Below are 20,379 nucleotides of genomic sequence, written 5' to 3' on the forward strand. Positions count from 1 at the left end.
AGGTGTAACAGGTTATTAGGGCATTTTGTTTTCGCTATGTTTAAATAAAGAGAAACATCTTTATTTATGTCATTTAAGAGGAAACGTGATCGCGAGAAAAAAGGAGAAGGAGATTATGCTACTTGCGTTAGGCCTCCTCTACCACCTCAAAATAGCCTACTGAAATTTGGGAATGTAGCTGCGCATGGCAGCCTCGCACAGTTTCCGGCAACGTGGAGAGAGGGAGATAGGAGATAAGGAAGGAAGGGTGATTACCTAGAGTTTGTGCAGTTTGCTACCCTTAACGTGGGGCAAAATGAGGGACGCACACACACACACACACACACACACACACACACACACACACACACACACACACACACACACACACACACACACACACACACACACACACACACACAGAGAGAGAGAGAGAGAGAGAGAGAGAGAGAGAGAGACAGAAAGTACAGGGTTTCACAGACGGATATTCAATAATGTTGCCTCTGAGTACTAAAGCTCCAGAAAGGCTACGCGTACGGTAGTAGTCTTCCCAATGCCGCATAATGTGCTTCAGGCCTGCTCAGATAGCAGGACAAAACAAGTAGGCAGATCTATGGTATATTCCTGGGTGTATTTGACAAGACAACTTGTCGAAACGTTGGCCGCAGAAACTTCTGCCCAACGACCATTCCTGTAATTATTGCGTGCATGTTACAATGTCGAATAGAACTCAGTTAAGAAAAGTTGCATGCAGTAACTGAGCCATCCTAGTGCCTATCAAAAACGAAGAGAGTGTCTCTCAAAGGACCAACATTTGTGTCCGGTGACAAAGATAATCTTAAGTAGTCTTCTGCTGCGTTCTTACCTTTTTTCGTATATTTTTATGATATTACTTACACTCTGATGCTTCAGATGTTCTTTCTTTATCTTGACTTCCTGCTCTCTATTGTCTTCTCGTCACCAGAGACACTCATTGCATTTGCATATTAGTTACAAGTAACTACTTCTACCGGCATCTGATCATCATCTACGTGGTATAACAGTACGCTATATACCGTTAGCGCATGCTTGAATACAATCTAGCCCAACTTACCAACTTTAAAATTTAATGTCTGTCACAAAGCTCAACTTTACCTACTTTGCTGAGAGTGCTTTCGATTCAGAAGAGCTAACAGCATTAATTTTCGCAAAACACCAGGAAAGCACCGCATTCTTTAGTATAAATATAACTGTACGTTGGTATGGTAACTTATTTCCACCTGAAGGAAATGATCGTTAACACCTAATTTAAAGCTTACATGGCAAACTTTGAGGAAAAAGCAATAGATTTTAATTGTTCATGTCGAAGCGTAGCACGAAGGAAACAGGACCCAATGGCTTCGACGACAATGTATACCAACTCGCGCAGAACTCTACTTTACTTCAGTTCAGCTCTGAATTGAAAAATTTTTTTCAATCCCCTAGCATTACTTTCGTATGAATGAACAGGATTTCGAGCCACTAAGAATGCTTTATGGACAGTTTCCTATCTCATCTGATGTTGTCACGGTATCTTAAACCAGTGCAAAATGAAGAACTTGCGGCTAATTAGTTTGGGCGTTAAGTGGTGGACAGCGAGGCTGAGGGACATTTTCTAGCTCCTGCTTGAAGACACAGCCTGCGATGAAGATCAAACGGCCTCAGAAGTCGCATGTCTTTTGCTGTCTACAGCGCACTGCCCGATCTCGAAGGTCACGCTATGCGAAGCGCAGTTGCCGCTTCTGTCGATAGGTGGGGCTACCTTTCTATGTGCGGCGTCTACGAATGCGTTGAACAGAATCAGTGTAATTTTTGTTCTTAAATTAAGGCACTCGAATCAGTAATGATAGCATTGAAGGTTCGGGAAGCGCAGCATCCTTCTTCTTTCATGATAAAAGGGGGTGCAGCGCGAGCACGAAGGTGCTAGAAGAAACAGACGAAAGTCGAGGCACGGAAGGCAAAGAGGACAACACGAGCGCGAGGCAACACGAATTCAAACCAACTAGCCCAAATCGCCATTCTCCTTCTTCGTTCATTTCGTTTTTGAATGCGCTATATGTACAACACGAAATAAAGTGGTAGTGCAGTTTGGTACTTAATCATATCACTATTTTTTTAGGAACCAAACAGGTTCAACGGATATTTTAGTTGACCTCAAGCGAAAAAAATGGGCTTGGGCTGACCACGTAAGGGGTAAAGATGGATTTGTGGGGTTTAACATCCTAAAACCACGATATGATTATGAGAGACGCCATAGTGAAGGGCTACGAAAATTTCGACCACCTGTGGTTCTTTAACGTGCACCCAAATCTGAGCACACGGGCCTACAGCTTTTCCGCCTTTATCGGAAATGCAGCCGCCGCACCGGGATTCGATCCCGCGACCTTCAGGTCAGCAGCCGAGTACCTTAGCCACTAGACCACCGCGGCGGGACAATAGGTAAAACAGACAAAGCAACAGACTGGTTACCAAGGGATGGGAAACACAGTTTAGGAAGGCAGAGAGTTAAATAGAATGACGTAACTAAAACGTTCGCGGGGATGCTATGGAATCAGCTCACATGGGATAGGGTAAGCGGGAGATCACTGGGAGAGATTGTCATCCTGCAGCTTACCTCAGTAGGTTAAAAATCATGACGATGGTGGTAAACTTGCATACACTCCGTACAATGACGGGACATGCTATACACTTCACGTGGAAAAACTATCAGACTCTTAGAATGCGTACAACAAACTGTTTATCACATTCATTTTATAACGTGACTATACGTTACCTGTGTGTACGGTATGGAGGCCACAAAACGAAGCAGTCCTGCGTCCGTGTAGAAGTGGATGCGATTCCGGCAGTCCCCGTCGGTAGACTCCGATGCGACGCCGGCGACAGCGAGTACTTCACCACTGTTAGACCATTCCACTTTGATGTCTGCGAAAAAAATTTTGAATGCTATTTTCTTTCCGTCTACGTTGTTAGGCAATCAAATAAATGAGCTTCTGAACGTTGTGCATTTTATTCAGCTGGTTTCGCAGTCGTGTAGGACGCATGTGTCCATTCTCTCTTTCTTTCAACTGTCTTAACACCTGTAATAGACAGAAAGAACAAGCTACAGAAGCACGACGTGAAGGCAGTGCATACTTCCAACAAATGATCTGTTTTACGAAGCAATGCAACGAAATGTACAGGAATAAGGTATGAAGGCACGCAGTGGCATATCTACGGGCGTAAAGCTTCTAAGACATGTGACAGGTATGAAGACGAAGATAACATCGAGGTGAAGCAAAAAAAAAAATAATTACAAGACTACTAAGACACACTGAACAACCATCTTCGTTAAGTCACTTTTAGAATCACGCTATGAAAATGTATTTTTTTTTTGTTGACAGCTCAATTGAAGGCGCACTATCGCACTTACCCCAAGTTAGCAATCTTCAGTACCTCGAGAAGTTCCCGTGTTTTCTGCGCAGAGCATCGTTCTGTTACATTACACTGTGAATAGATGTAGACACCTCCACAGTTCTTGCAGTCAACAGCGAGATGGCTTGCGTTTTCAGCCCGCCCATCATTCACGTGCTCACGCATCTTTTGCCGTTCTGTCATCCGCGCACCTACCCGTTTGTCCAATGCACAAAGCCAGCTGTACAACCGCCACATAACAGCGAACAAAATCCTGGTGCCCTGATCAGCCAGGCCCGCATCACGAGCCACTCTGATGGAGTTTTTGCGGTTTCTGCAAACAACTGAATTGCCAGACAAACAGTGTCTGTTCGCGAATGATGCTGCTGCAAAGTACTCAGATCCAGTCACTACTTTTTTTTTTTTTACTGTCATAAACTCTTCTATTTCTCTTTCGTTATTTTGCACCTATTTTTTCCTCTTCGAAAGCACAGGGTTAACCAGAGTGTTCCTCTGGTTAACCTTTCCGTCTTTGCTTTGTCTCTTTCTCTCTTTCTTTGCCACAAGACAACGGAAGCTCATATATACGACGTAGTTCTTACACTTTCTTTGTACTTTTAAGGCAACCGTGTTTCTCGGAGCCACAGTAGCGAACCTTGCACAAGTGGGACAGCTTCTTCGGGGCAGAAAAGATCAGCCTTACATTTGGGTCACTGCCCATCATCCTCAGACTGTGTGAGACGTCGTAGATATATGGTATTACCCTGCATTTACGTTTCAGTCACTCCATCTCAATTGGACCAGACTGTTCGAGGCTTTTCGTGGTGCCCCAGTACTTTCGCAATTGTTTCGTTCTCTGCCCTTCTCCGTTATATTTGCCTTCGTATCTTTCGTATCTTCTAATCTGCTTCGTATCTTCACAATTTCCAATCTCACACGAACGCGCCTGAGCACGTTGCCACCTAATTTCTATATATTTAGTTGTGATACTTCGTAAAGGGAATCGTTTGTTAGAAGTTAGCGTCGTATCTCTGTACTTTCTCTCTTCTGTGAGCTATAGGTGTGAAGATGGACTACAAACATGCCCAAGTTCCAGTGTTGACTTTTTTAGCCTCTAAAGCGTGCTTTTTTGCAAGTATACCATTACTGTGGCAAAGCCCTACTACGGCAAAGAGTTCAAAGAGTTTCACATTGTTTTATACTGACCTGCGCAGAGGCTCGAGTCATTGTAATTAAAAAAAACAACGAAATAATATTGTATAAAAATATGAAGAAATCGCCTCAGCAAAAATAACTATATCAAGAGCCATGGAGCTCGCAGTGAATAATCACTTCATATTCACTTCGAGTATTCACTTAATTGAGGAAGAGTGAATCCACTGATGGGTAATGGTGCTTAGATCGACAGTGCCGCTTGAAACGACACCTAGTATGTATATGCAATTAATTAATTAATTAATTAATTAAATAATTAAAGAATAAATGAATGAACTTTATTTAAAGTCCAGCAGTTTTCACCAGGCGAGGTGTGGGAAGAGGGGATTAATCCCTCTCCCTTCCCAATCTCCGTCGATTAGGATGGCGGTGCCTCAAATGAACGTTTAATTTCCATACCTTTGAGACCGGTGTTGATGATAGTAGGCGAGATGTCGTCGTAATTCTTCATGACGTGAATGGCTCCGTTGCTGAAGCAAACGGCCAGGACGGATAGCTTGGATTCGGAAGCTGCGTGTCGGGACAGAGAAAAAGAAACCAAGGAAAAAAAGTTATTTCATGATCGGTGCCTGTAACCTTTGACTCTCGCTCTATCACTGCTATATAAATACCTGGCATCAAATTTTCTCCCTCCGAAAACCGAGTAGTTGGCTGCACCGGGAAACGCAAAAACCCACTAATATGCATGCCCTGAACGTATGATCGTCTCTGGTGCAAAGGCAACCTCCTTTCTTGTCGGTATCAAAGAGTAATAATGTAGAAAGATTATGTAAGGTACAGACGTTTATTAACAGTACCCCAGGCATTTAACGAGAAGTGCATGGAAATCAAAGATATTACGACACTATTTGAAGATGGTTCGTTCATTACCTCGAAGTGGGACACATATGAACTCTTTTTTTTTAATACTACCAAGCAGAATTACTGGCGTAGATTTGGAACTTTTCTTTTTCTTTCCGAATGTTAGCGATATGTGACAATTAGTTGCTTTGCTTAGTAGTGGTTTTACCAGGTGAGGTGTGGACGTAAAAGCCAAATTAATAATAATAATAATAATAATAATAATAATAATAATAATAATAATAATAATAATAATAATAATAATAATAATAATAATAATAATAATAATAATAATAATAATAATAATAATAATAATAATAATAATAATAATAATAATAATAATAATAATAATAATAATTTATTATTATTATTATTATTATTATTATTATTATTATTATTATTATTATTATTATTATTATTATTATTATTTGTTTTTTTTAAGTATTCTCGTAGAGATGAAAATTCGTGAGCACGGAGTGTCACTGGAGCCGATGTTTCGATAAGCGGACCTTTAAAAACGATTGTATTTCTTGGGATAAATCTATCAATCTCTCAATCCGTCCGTCCATGCGTCCGTCTGTATGTATGTCTGTCTGTTCTACTATGTCTGGGTGCTCTCATGATCACCCCCTTAATCTGGAGTACACCAAAATTAAGCACTGGAGGGAAATGTGGTTTGTCGAATAGGACTCGCTGGTCATGACATGAATGATGTAACATTATCGTCGCGTACGTCAACAAACACTTTTCAAAAAACAGTGGCACATACCCGGGGGCGGGTATGTGTCACAGGTGATAGACATTTTATATCTACCCAGGAATGGTGAGAACACACGTGGGTAACTTTAACGCATGAGCATTAAGAAATAGCTGCCATAGGAAGCGTTGACCACACGAATGCCAACAATAAAAGTCAGTGCCCCAGCAGGAGTCAAATCCTAGCATTCTGCGTGGCGATGGAGTAGTCTACCAGATAGCCACGCCCGGCCTCGGATATACTTCAAAGAGAGCCTAACGTACGTGTAAAGTCAATTGTGGTTGCAGTACTGGCTATACGATTTTATTAACATTTCATATGTACTGCTATAATACAGTCGTCATGCCGGGTTAACGTGAATTATAGTTAGGCGCTATCCCCTGAAGTTGATTGGTGTGGCAGTGTTGACGGCTATTATCCTCGCGCGTACCAGCGCAAACGCCACCGCTTCATATCAGCTTACCACTTCTGGTGTTTCTAATATCCATGTTGCTGTTGGCATCGTTACTGAACTGTAAACAACTACTAATATAAAACATAAGCAGGTTTTTAACGTACGTGCGTGCGTGGATTCTCACACATATTTAGCACCACTTCATAACGTCTCGCTCAATAAAAAAAAAACAGTTCATCTTCCATCCGCATGCTTCACATAACATCGATTCCCAAGGTACGTGGGATCTGCCGAATTTTTAGTGTATCAATGCGTTACACTGCCTCACGAATTGCAAAGACAACAAATGTTATAAAACTGTATCGAAGTATAGTTGGTGCATCGAAAGCTGTGAGACTAAACTTTGTAAAGAAATACTAGATGCTCATCTAGTCAATCTAGCTCGAAATCATTTTGAAGTTTTACAGGCTTCCCGAGCTATCTTTATGCGTGGTTCTAGTGCTAGAAGTTTGAACTCTGCTTACAAGAGACGAAGGCACTGACTACAGGCGTCTTCAAAGCAACACGTTCACCCCAGCGTACAATTGCACCATATGAGGCCAACGTTGCACAGCTACATATGTCCTCACTGCAATGTGGCAGACACTCTGGCGCACCTCCTACTGCAATGCAAAGTAAGCATCCCAAGACTACAAGCAGCAGCACCAGATGCGGACCAAGACCTTCTCAGTGAAGTGTGGGAGGCTGCGATCTCCCAGCCGGATCTGAACGAGCAGCGTCAACTAGTCGCTCGAGCCTGGTGGGCTGTCCAAGCCAGGGGGTTCCTGGAATAAGGCACCCTCCCACCTTCACTCAAAAGCTTCATTCAATAAATGTTTTCTCTCTCTCTCTCTCTCTTTGCTTGAAATATTCGTTGAGAGCGTTTACATGAAGCCTGCCTCCCGAGGCGGCACTTGCGTCATCACCTGCGTCAGCCTTCGCGCAATAGTTTCCGCTTCCAAATTAATCAAGATATTCTATGCAGACTTATGGCTGCAGAAGATAGCCGCAGCTTTTTTTTTTTGATAAAGTGACTGCATATCCCAACTTTCATACTTCAATACGACTTTTTAAAATTTGTTTTTTATAGAACGACGTAGATGGATCGTATTTTGGCAATTCACCACGCGAGTTTTTTTTTAAGAATCCAAAAAATAACACCAAGTCTGTGGGAGTACCGTATACTTAAGTAAACTTGAATCTCTGCGAAATAGATCGTGCATGCCAAACAGAGCACAAAAGAGCTTTTTTTTTTGCAGGGACATAAAAATACCATACGAATCTGTTCGAGCGAGTTATTCATTTGGTGAACTGCCGTGCCTATCTCAAAATAAGTTTTGCAGGCAGAAAACAACTTGGTTTAAAGTCTGCACAGCACCCGACGCCCCAACGAGTATTGATCTTTCCTTGTATTTTTTTTCTTTAGCAGCCAAGATAAATCACATCTGTTGCTTCATACGCCTGCCAGTAAGTAAGGCAAGTAAGACAATAAAAAATATATAAGAGAGACCTGCAGTATGTGCATTTCTACTCGTTTGTGCATGCATTGCAACAGCGTTACCGTGAAGGAAGAACGCTGATAGATGCTTGATGATGTGTGGGGTTTAACGTCCAAAATTACCATATGATTATGAGAGACGCGCTGATAGAATCTTATTAGAGTACCTCCATGAAATCAATAAAGAACGAAGATGTGTCTGCATGTTTTTGAGATAAACGTAAGCAGGCTGCGAAATGCATACTGCAAAACTTCACGTGCTCAAGGGAAGGGAGAGCTGTGGGCATTCATTCTGCGAAGACAACGACACTCATATCACACACTCGAATATTGAGAAGCATTTGATTTTAGCTCACTGTTAATAAATATAAAGCAATTAAGTTTTTATTTCGCTTTCAGTGCGTAGAACTATGAGAGACTATTCCCGAGCTTCTATGACCACATACTTCCACGAATAAACCGGGTAGTTGAAAAGTTTTTTTTTTTAATAATACTGCAACGTACATTGACACCCTATCAAATTTTATCAATCCACTGTCGTAAAAATAGGCGCCGAGATACGCTAAGTTGGACATGGAGATCGTTTTCAGCCATGCAAGTCACTCGTAAAGTAAAGCCTGCATCACCTAGATAGTTTACTGCGTGCAAGTTCACGTGCACGGCGCAGCTTTTTTTGAGAGACTCCACATTGCGTGAGATGCTGAGATAAATGTTGACTTTGGTGTAAATGTTGGCTTTGGTGCGCGGGCGTAACGAGGTTCTTTCAGGTTAGGGTTTTATTTTTTTTAGAACGCACATAAACCACTACCAAAACCTTTACATAACCGGCACTAATGAGAGCAATGTGCATAGGCGGGCGCCATGCTGCCCATTAGTGGCGCAAAAGTACTATGGCACCCCACCCCCCCTCTAACCAATGGTAGAGTTCAAAACACATGCTTTCCAAAATACGCAAAAAAAATGAAACCAAGGCGACGATATGCCTCTCGCAATTTCCTTCAGAGCAACGGGAGGATTCTTGCGTGAAATTTTCTGTCCTCTGCATCACTGTTACCTTTTGTCTTCTCCTGTGTCCAATACACGATATCCACTACTTAAGAGCGTGACGATACTTTGAACGTCATCCTCAAAAGGCTGGGTGGCCATAACCCTGCTCTTTAAACAACAATGGCACAAGTCGGACGGAGTAGCAGCACGGGGTGGACATTGCACACTCTCTAGAAGATGAGGGGGACGTGGTTGCTTCCTCCCAATTCCGGTTTCTCCCTCCCCGCTTCCATTCACACTTCGATAATGTGAGTGGAAAACGTGCTAACAAAGTCGGCGGTAATGGTCAGTGTTGACTGCGACACCATTTTTACGCTTTCACAGCGAAACTGTTTTCAGTCGAGACTATCATGTCCGGGGGCTGTCGTATAGATAGTAAATCGTAATAGGATTTACCTTCAGAAAGAAAGTAAATCCAACCACGGGTATGTGCTGTTCCTCATTCCTCCCACTTCGTCCATAAATTTCATTCCCACTTGATCCCACTTCCGCAAAAGCATTCGTTTCAACTTTCTTCGACCCCATTGCACGTCACAAGCTTTGCAGTTTCATCACTGTCCGTGAACCAGAGCTGTCGAACTTTTTTTTTGCTCAACTAAACAGAGTTTAACTGTTAGTTCAAGCGCACGAATAAACAGAAATTAAGAGAGGACAAGCGCTTCTCGCAACTAAACTGTTTATTAGAAAGGGCAGAATATATATACAGGCAAAAAAACAACGCATGCGTGTGCAGGCAAAAAAGTACACCCGTGGCACATCGAGAACACAGGGTAAAAGAAGACAGATTATCTTGTCCTCTCTTCCTTTCTCCTGAAGCGCTTGTCTTCTCTTCCTTTCTGTTTATTCGTGCGCTTGAACTGACAGTTATACCATGCATATCCAACTAGCCCAACTTTCGATTCTGTTGTAATCAGAGTTGTTGAAGCGTCCAAAAGAAGCACGACCCCTGCCTACCCTGCGCGGGCGGGACGGAGGAGGCGTCTCCATTGGAGGCCGCCGCTGTTCGGCTGTTGTCGTCATCTGCCTCTTCCATCTTGAACTTCTCGCAGGACCACGCCATGGCAACGATGGCGGCGTCCTCGTTCAGGGTCACCTGAGCCACCAGCTCGCCGTGCATGTCGTTCACCAGGATCTGCCCGTTCGATGTGCCGAACAACACCTGCAGTTAGGTTAAAAAAAAAGAATGCGCTCTTCAGCAAGAGTGCGAGGGGCACTGGCATCAAAGCGGGAATAACAAGAGCCGCGACATCAAACAGTCAACTTAAAGCAAGAAACCGGAAGGTCGCGGGTTCAATTTCGGTCCCTACGGCCGCATTTTGATCCAGAATAAATGCCAAAAGCCCACGTTCTGTGCGATATTAGTGCATGTTAAAGCATATCAGATGGTCGAAATTTCCGGACTCCTTCACTACGCCATGCTTCATAATTATATTGCATTTTTTCACTTCAAACTTCAGATATTGTAATTATTACACAATCAAAAAAGAAAATGGCATCAAGCCAGTTTGGTTTCAATAACCAATACCCATTGGCAATCGGCATCGCTGGGCGGGCGCTGCATCGTGATTGTTCAGAACTTCCACTTACGAACGATTCCACGCGTAAGACATTGTTTTTTATCTCGAAACACTATAGTGCTGATCTAGTTTTTATGCGGCCTTGATAGTCCTCATGGTATCTTTTGTGAACTTCTGATAGAAGACTTTTCCCCCATATGACACCGTGACCTCACTACACGTTCGTGCAGTGACCTTCAAGATGCTTAAACATTTGTGATAATCAACATAAAGCAGAAGCGCGACACAGACTGTTCATTTGGTAATATATTTTTTTAAGAAAAAAACAGCATGGTTATTCGGCGCTCTCAAACGAATAAGGCCTGCGTACCACAGTTTTTTTTTACAAAGTTTTTATGGAGTTTTGCAATCGTTGCAAAACTAAACAGACGTGAGCTTTCGACAAAACTTCTATCGCGAAACAGCGATTCCGCTGAGCTCAACCCGGCCCTGTACCTCGGGTGCTGAGCCGCTTCATTGACGCCAGCGTGTGCTTCACAACAACACACGCGCATCACGCGCGAATACTTCACCCGTTCGCTCAAGCGTTGCCAGGTCGGTTACTAGGCGTGGTTGATGCGCTGCGGCCAGCGATATATGCACTAAGCCACGCTCTTCCACGAACTTACTTACCCCGGCGTTTCAGTTTCGATGCCTCTTACAATGCACCGCGAAAAGTTTTTTTTTACGAGATGATCTTCTAAACGTGTGTCTTGTTACCTGCGGACGGAGGCTTGTCCTGTAGGTTTGTTTTGCGCCGTTTCATAGTGTAGGGCGTTGTGTAGGCGCGAAGGAAGGAGGTGCGCCTAGCGCTGCGGACTGTGCCTCGTCTGCCGACAGATGATGAACGGCGGTGCAACATTATGCTGGCGTTCCCATCGATCCATCTCTACCCGCGCACACTGTGAGAATAGTATAGCCAGGCTATGGAGCGGGGAGTCCTGCCGCAGCCAATTTGCGGCAGCTGCCAGAGTGGGTGCGAAAGTGTTGCTACCTAGCGGCAGTTACTGTCTTCATCAAGGGTAAAAAAGTGTGTACACACAAACACGTGCAAAACAGCGAATTCTGTTCCTCAGTTGCAACATTGTCTGAACCTTTCTGTGCAGTTGAGCGTGATCACCGGTGGCCTTGTGTTCACTTGAGCTTGATAGATAACGTCGTTACGGTGTAATATTAATCTGCCGATTCTTGGGGGTCATTAGAGCATTACGAAGAACCATCTGTTGTAGATGTGATGGATTGGGGACGGTTGTCTTAATTACGAACCTCTGGAATACGCGTGTGCCTCTTTGCACCGAGCTCGACAAGGATATGTAGAGAAACAAACGAAGAAACACTGGGAACGTGCAGTGTCAGTTTTCGTTGTAAACTAAAAGCAGGGTCTTCTTCCGCGATGTTAGATGTTGGTTCAGAGAAAATAGCTGAAAATATGAAAAAAAGGATGAGAAAACACTAGCACGAAATAGTAAAAAAAAAACGCTCATGTGCCTCTAGGAATCCGGCTGATGTCATGGTTGCCTGTGACTGTGAAATGAGCAATGATGGACGGGTATGTGGCCCCAGTTATAAGTAGCTATTTTTACCTCTTTATCTCACGCCTCTTCTTACTGTTTCTTTCTTTTTTGGTTCCAGGTTACTTCGGTTGGTACGCAGGTAAAGGTAACAAAGTGTGAATTTGTTCTTGTCTTCTTGTACCCGGAACGCCTGAATGTTATACCAATCAGCTTTTAGAGCAGCAACAGCCATCACTTTGTCCGTTCTTCAAGTACCGTGTTATTACTAGTTAGAAGAAATTTTGTTGTTCACAGCTAACGCAAGGCGTAAGCGCACACTACTCATGAGGGCATCCTCACGACTGGTAACTACCTTCACTACCCTAATAACAACTTACACTGCGCCAGTAACAAGCTATGCACAACAGAGAAAACACTGTAGACGTCTACGCCATCTAAGAGCTGTACCACGTCATCTGAGTAACTACCTACCAACACAACACTAGTAAGAATCTGTCCTATATACACAAATGGCAATCAACACTACACCAGTAACAACCTGCTGTGGGGACATCGTCGACAATTACGCTAACTAAAAGTTGAGCCCGTGTCGGCTGGGCAAATAACTACCTATACTAAAATAGTAAAAACCTACACAACACTAGTAACATTCTGCCTTATACACTGATGAGAATCTGCACTACACTAGTAACAACCTACACTGAGGACTCAGTAGACGATTATGCCAACTAAGTGCTGTGCCCGATCGACTCGGCTGCCCTGCAGTGCTGCACGCAACTAGGTCGACACGGGGAGCACCTTTTTCGTCAGCCACGTGAAAAAGGAGTCGCAAGGGAATCCGCACGCGCCTGAGATAACGGATGAAGCGAACGCCGGAGACGTCCGGAGGGTGGCTTCATTTATCAGCGACGCTGATGGATAGGGAGAAGAAGAAGACGGTACTCGAAGGCGGCCCCGTGTAGACTACGCCGAGTTGCAGATAAAGGAGTCACGCACACTCCTTCAAGCTTGTTGGGGAAAACGTCTGCAGAACACCTGCGTATTACGGCGCCGCAGCTTGTGAGCTTCTGGAAACACGGCACAAATGACATTTCGGCACTTGGCAGGCTGGGAGGCATTTATTAAGACTTTATTTTTATTCATCCATGAGCGATGCTTCGATTTTTCATCAGCGATACCGCGTGTAGAACGTGTGCTTTAGAAACGCGTCAGGGAAAGTGATTGTTAAAGAGAAGACAGGGCTTTTTTTTTTTACTGTGTTCATTAGGTTGAAGGGGAGAAACCCTCACAGACACTACTTTGACTACAATAACATTTAATATCATAAAACAAACGAACGAAGTAGGACTCAACTAGCTTACTCTCGATACGCGGAATAAATGGGGAATAACAGTCAAGCTATTGTAACTAAAGGGAGACAGCGAGAAATGTAAGAAAGAGAGACAGAGACATGCTGGCTGAAATGTAAAAAAAAGACAAAAAGAAATGTAAGAAAAAACGAAGAAAGAAAGAAAGAAAGAAAGAAAGAAAGAAAAAAAAAGAAATATTTAAGCGGTGGTAAGATGTTTGAAATCTTAAGTAAAATGGGTAAAACTCTGCCTAGCATGGCCACTGATTTTAAATGAAAGAGACAAAAAAGGAAATAAGCAAAGAACTCAAAAGAGAAGCAACCTTTTCTTTATACAAAGTTTTAGAAAACTGAAGGAAAATACCAAATAAAATCCTTTTAAGTGCGCATTCATACCAAGATAAAACGAAGAGAGGAGAAAAAAAGGGAAATAAAGTTGTTCTGATTTTTCGCCTCAAGTATTTTTATTGCAAAAAAAAAAGCAGGCCGCTATTGTGTTTCCCTGAACAGGCAGACGAAGAACTAAAACCGTTATCTGTGTTCGTTGAGGTTTTTTTCTCCCATCTTCCGTTGACACAAAAGGCCACAAAACCTCACCACTGCACTTCCATTCTATGTGATTTGATGCCGCCTCACTGAGAAGAGCATTCCGGAATTCAAAAAGAAATTAAAAACAAATATTTTGTCCTTTCTCGATGCTATACGCCTACCAAAAAAAAATCCGAAGAAAAATTAGGCTGAGTTTATCTCAGTCGCAGCGTCTGTTCTACACATTTTTTTTTCGAATTTGCACGTTTTTTCGGGCACTTAGCCCCGGCTACGCTATTTCACGATTGGTATCTCGAAAATTTATGTTGCGGGCCATTTTGAATTCTTCGGCGCCGGTGTTTTGGTATTGCGCAAAAATAATTTGCGAAGGAAAAGAAGAAGGGTCGTGAAAAGGAGAGAAAGAGTGTGTGTGTGTGTTTGTGAATATCGTGTATTCTTTATTTCTTTTAAACCAAAGGCCCCAGCTTGTGCTGTTTATTTCATATGGCTTGGGCGCGCTGCGATTTGCAGTTTGCACATATAGGCTGTTTATAGAATTCAATTCTGTGATCAATTGCATTCGTTTTTCGCAGTGTCTGTATTTCGTTTGTTTGTTTGCTTGTTGGTGACGACCAAGCTAGCAGCGATTGATGTCGCCCTTAAGTACGTGCAAGAAGGGTTACCATGCATCGAAGGTTGTCATCCTCACAGACTCTCGTGGTGCCCTTAGCAGACTCACCAGAAAGGAGACCAACAGCCCTATTCTAAGCAGTATCACGGAATATATCAACAATATTCTGTCACGTGGAGTATGCCTGGCTGCACAGTGGGGACCTTCGCACGGGGGCATTGCGGACAATGAAGAAGTGGATCGCCTTGCTTCGTCATGCAACCATGATGACTGTGACTGTCCGGGAATTTCATGTACGATGGACAACACTCGTCTGCTTAAACGCCGACACCTTCTAAAGCAGCACCCAGACCAGCGTGTGGTGAATGGATCGTTCCCTCCCCGTGTTCGAGCCCGTGGCTTGCCTCGTCGTTCACAAGCGCTGTTGTACAAACTATAAGAGTGGGCTCTGTGCTGGTGCGAGAAGGATTACACCTTCAACGGCCTGTGGACAGTACGTTGTGCGCAGCTTGTGGCTCCTGCGAAACACTGAGCATCTCGTAGTGCACTGTCCTACATTTGCTACGCAGCAGTCTTTGCTGATTAAGGAATATAAGTTCCTAGGACTAAAGTGCGCGACCCTAGACGACTATCTCTTTCCGAGTGGTTGTGCTTCCCGACGCGACCAGGCCCACCGAGCTCCCCTTACATTTATGAACCAAACGAACCTGGCCACCCGTTAATAGACGTTTTGTTATTTTTATTTATTTTTTACTGACTCGTAGAAGTCTTCGTCACTTTTTTTTTCTTTCTCACCTTTTTTCCTCTTTCTCCCATCTATTCTGTGTTTCCTCTGTTTCTTCCCTCCTCCCGAAAGAGTGAGCAGGCTTTGTGCCCCTCCAAAAGGCAGTTGCCAGCTCACTCTCTCCCTCTTTCCTCAGTGTCCTTGTGCATCCGTGTATGCCAATCAAATTAATAAATAAATAAATAAATAAATAAATTTTGCTTCTTAAGTAACGCGCCAGTGACCTGCCATATTTCCTTGCAGCTTCCAAGTAGAAAGAATCACTACATTACTTCTACGAACTGAGGCAAAAAAGCGCATGGTATGCATAAAAAATGTATTACGGGTCCAACCTCTTTGAATCGAAGAACGTATCTCAAAGTCATTTCATTTAAATGTAAACGACTTCACCCGTACGCACATTAACGAATAATATGAGGGCGTTCACAAACTTGGTATTTCATCATCGCAGCCACGCGCAATAAATTTCAGTGGCATGATAACTATTGGTAAGGCAAGTCCTTCGCACGGACGTCAAGCATTCACGTTTGAAAAATCTGTCCCCGAAGCCAGTTAATGGTGAAAGGTGTTACGCGCGTTACTTGCGCGAAAACAATTCAGGCACGAGCGTCGTAAAAATGAACTGACGATTCTAAGTCTTCAACAAGCAGACGAACTGACACACCGTTACTTTCGAATAGCATCATATCTTTCTCACTTCTTCAGGCTTCTTAAACAACCGTTTCATTTACACGTAAAAGAAAGGTGAGAGCGACCAATTTTTGTCGACTTAGGAACAGGCAGAAACGTAGAAAGAAAAAAAAAGCATGTAAAAGAAACTAAACGACTAAAGAAGAATGGAAACAAAATACAATATAGGCTCCCTAAATATCACGACAATGCACATGAATATCCTTCGAAGGAGACACTCGCATCGCCCTCCACTTTTTCAAGCTCGTATTTTATTTTCTATTTTTTAGGAACCTTCGAACGTAGCAGGGCTGGCATGCCTTGCACGTTCTACGCGCTTTAAGAGATAAAAGGGGACCGGGTACCGCAAGAGCAGTCTGCAGGATAAACCGCTGCGCGCGGCCCGCTCTTGAAGCGCGAGAAACCGTGAGCACGGGAGCAAAGCGACTGCTCTTTTCGCATATCTCTGTAGTTCCAGTCCGCAACATCTACAAGGACGACAGAGTTGCATTAAGAAGGAAAAGATAGAAGTTAGAAGAAGTCTCGATATATGCTGCACTTATCTTGTCCTTGCATAGACTGCGCGTTCCTTCGAGGACGTTTTATTTCCCATCCTCAAAAACGGCAATATTTGTGTGGAGTGAAAGATGGGAGGAAGAGCAACGTTTATGGATCTCCGACCATGCCTGTAGGAAAAACGCGAGCGCAAGTGGAGCACAAAAAGTGTGGCATACCATTAGACTACAGGCGCTGTCTTGTTTTCTGCGAATAAATAGTTTATCTTGAAGACAATGGCCACCTGAACCCCTTTCGGAGGCGGGGTATGATGCACATTTAGCGAAGGGAGAAATGCATATACCTTTGCAGACGAGGATCATTTCTGACCCATTTTTAACTGTCTCGAAAGGTATAAGCTTTCCTTACTTAGTTACCTAATTTACTCACAAGAGCTGGCTCATATCTCGCAGTGCTGGTGCGTATTGGCCACATGTTGGCTAATGAAGCTGAAGTTCATTCCAGCTTTTTTAAAAAGATACTACGCGCTTAAAAGTTTTTGGGATTCAACAAAATGGTTCAAGTGTCTTTAATGACACTAATACCAGGAGAAACAGTTTAAGCGTCAACAATGTGAAACAAATGCTGGTTTACAAGAGGATGGCTAGCCGGTGGTCCCACTTTGTGATAAATGATCGCTTACGCTAGCTTGATTGATATGTGGCGTTTAACGTCCCAAAACCACCATATGATTATGAGAGACGCCGTAGTGGAAGGCTCCGGAAATTTCGACTACCTGGGATTCTTTAACGTGCACCCAAATCTGAGCACACGGGCCTACAACATTTCCGCCTCCATCGGAAATGCAGCCACTGCAGCCGGGATTCCAACCCACGACTTGCGAGTCAGCAGCCGAGTACGTTAGCCACTACAGACCACCGCGGCGGGGCCGCTTACGCTAGCTACAGTGTTGTCTATTGTTGGGTATAATGTTAGCTGCCGTCAGCTAACATTAACTGCACGCCTTTGCAAAAGCAACAATGTCGACGTCATTCAGTCACAATCCAACGACTAACCTATTTACAATTTTGTAGCATTACTTTCCTGCTGTTGTAGTGTGATGATGCTGTTGTATGAAGTATGTGAACCCCAACGCCCTGAGACCACAAGACGAATCACGTTAACATTTCGAATGGTAACGTTTTGCAATGGCGCCGGTTCATGCGAGACAAAACTGCTGAAGAGAAGCAATACTTTTCACAATCTTTCGGATTGTAAGCAGCCAGGCCACCAGCTTCAAAGGTACTGGAAACAGACAGTAGGTGGTTTATTAGCGGGTAACCTTGCTTCAAAAGCATTTCTCATTGGATGAACGAGAACAACGAAGATTCTACGAATGTGCTCGTGGTAATGGAAAAGCTGGCACTGCTAGATATATGAAAGCGTAGGATGCTTACACTATTGCCAAAGAGCATGTACTTAATTAAAATTGAAGCACACATGCGCAGGCAGACAAACGGAGCGTAGATGATTGCAAGAGATTTAAAACTTAATTATGTTGTTATAGATTGGGACGGACGACTAATAACGGCAAAGCAATCCAAAGCACTCTCTTTGAACTTTTTTTTTCGAAAGCAAATTGTGCCCCTGCTTTAAAAATAGTAGAGCAATTAAGTGGTGCGCTAGTGATATAAAAAGCGCGCTTTCGTTATCACTGAATGTACTCGGCCATGCATGCACCTTCGTATATCGTTCAAAATTATAAGAAAGGCTGCTTATTTCTTTGATAACCATGGCAAATCGAAGCTCTCATTTTACCAATTTTCCTTCTTACCTTCTGAACTAAGGCTGTCCTCTGTCCTACTGAATTATCCCAAATTAAAAAAAAACTCAGTGGTAATTGCAACAATCAAACTTGGTGAAAAATGTTCATGCTATTTTAAAGTGTTAGTTTAGGCACTGCTTAAAATGAAGAAATGTTCGGCTGGTTGCTTCGCGGAGCTCTGTGGCAGTGCCATTAAGGTTGTACAAACTTAATTACAAGATTAACCTGAACTAGCCTTAGAAATCAGACTTAAACATCCCCACTGAAACTTTCCAAGGAAAACGTTTAATCTTCGTTTCTGTTGAATTGAAGAACCTTTAAATGAAGACGGAATGCTCTTATGCGACCAGTAAGACGTGCTCTGAATTAAGATTTTAATAAAGCGGGTAGCTTGTTTTTCGCGAATAAGGGCTCAGACCCAGTAGCCCAGAAATCGCACGATAAATTTGTTCATGTGAAACAATGTTGAATAGTCATGGGCCGGACTTCTGATTAGCGAAGTTGCTTGCCAATTAGTAGTAAGAACCACTTATGAAATAAAAACTTTGTGAACTTATCCGCTAACCATTAAAATTGGTGCCGCATAAAAACAAGTTATTTCATTGGTATTAGTACAATTATTCCTTAAAATGCCAAAAGCACTACTACTCTCGGCGCGAGACGATACGTCGTAAACAAGAAAAAGCTCAAAAAAGAAAGTGCCGGTGTTCATGCCAGCTTGAAGTTCCTATGGTGATTTGTCGTGATGTCATAGGTTTTTGATGATCTCAACTAAAACATGAGTAGTCTTCAATCGTTAAAATTAGCTAAGGTACGTTGTGTACTCTACGTAGTATGTTTAATATTTTCAGAAAATGTCGCAAATTTCAGACGTAAAGAACCAAGTTTCACAAAATTTTGTTGAGCCAATCTGCCCCAAATACCAAAAAACAAAACACATGTTAATTTGTGATGTCGAGCTCACATTCACTCGCACTAATTTCAACGCAAAGCTCAGAAATAATTCTTTGAGATACCTAGAGCGCAGTCACCGACTCTCCTTTATCAATTGGACGTGTCATCATAATTTGTATAATTTCTTCATCTGTAGCTACCATCATCAGTGTGTGCCAGCTCGAGCTCGTCTCGAATAAAGCTCTTCCTCGTAAGTGGTGGACGGTGCTTCTCGATCCCCAAGTCCTCTCGCACGCTCTTCCTCATAACACACCTTTTTTTTTTCATTTATAAAACCATAATGTTGAAGTTAACTACAACTGACCTTTCAAAGAACAGTTTCCGCATCTAAATCGACAGATTTTTTCATTTTATTATTCCTTTAACAGCACGACAGCAGACAGTGGAGAAGACTGTGTGAGATTGTCAGAGCGCTGGTTTCTCTTTAGGTGCTCCTCTAGGTCATGTGCTACTCTGTTGAAACTACACATAAACAGATGAAATTTTTCACCCGTCATCCTGAAGATCCTAACCTAGTCGATCGCCCGTCTTGCAGCACTAATGTGGTGAGTGTCGACTACGGTATATACAGTGATCACATGTACGCACGAATAATACATACAGCCAGCCACGCACGCGCCTACAGCGGTCAGCTGTACGTATTATTGCGTACATTATGTGAACCTCATTCATAGAACGCGTGCTTGGCGAAGTCATCAGATAAAAGGAAAGAACGCTCCACATTCACTGTCATGGCTACGAGCGGTGCTAACTAACACCCACGAATTTGCATGCACATGAATTGATTGATATGTGGGGTTTAACGTCCCAAGACCACCGTATGGTTAAGAGAGATGCCGTAGTGGAGGGCTCCGGATATTTCAACCACATGAAGTTCTTTAACGTGCACCCAAATCTG

At 43.1% G+C, this 20,379-nt stretch overlaps 1 protein-coding gene across 1 annotated transcript in view; it reads right to left on the reverse strand.

The window, feature by feature from the left end:
- The window catches only part of Tusp (WD40 superfamily protein Tusp), a 177,216-nt gene that overhangs the window by 13,186 nt on the left and 143,651 nt on the right, over positions 1-20,379 (reverse strand). The window contains exons 3-5 of the mRNA XM_075894476.1: positions 10,132-10,336; positions 5,002-5,112; positions 2,771-2,919 (exon numbers count right to left, since the gene is read on the reverse strand). Coding sequence (XP_075750591.1) covers positions 2,771-2,919; positions 5,002-5,112; positions 10,132-10,336 — 465 coding nt within the window. The remainder of the gene's footprint in view (positions 1-2,770; positions 2,920-5,001; positions 5,113-10,131; positions 10,337-20,379) is intronic.

The sequence above is a fragment of the Rhipicephalus microplus genome, chromosome 5, assembly GCF_043290135.1.
Source record: "Rhipicephalus microplus isolate Deutch F79 chromosome 5, USDA_Rmic, whole genome shotgun sequence".
NCBI lineage: Eukaryota > Metazoa > Arthropoda > Arachnida > Ixodida > Ixodidae > Rhipicephalus > Rhipicephalus microplus.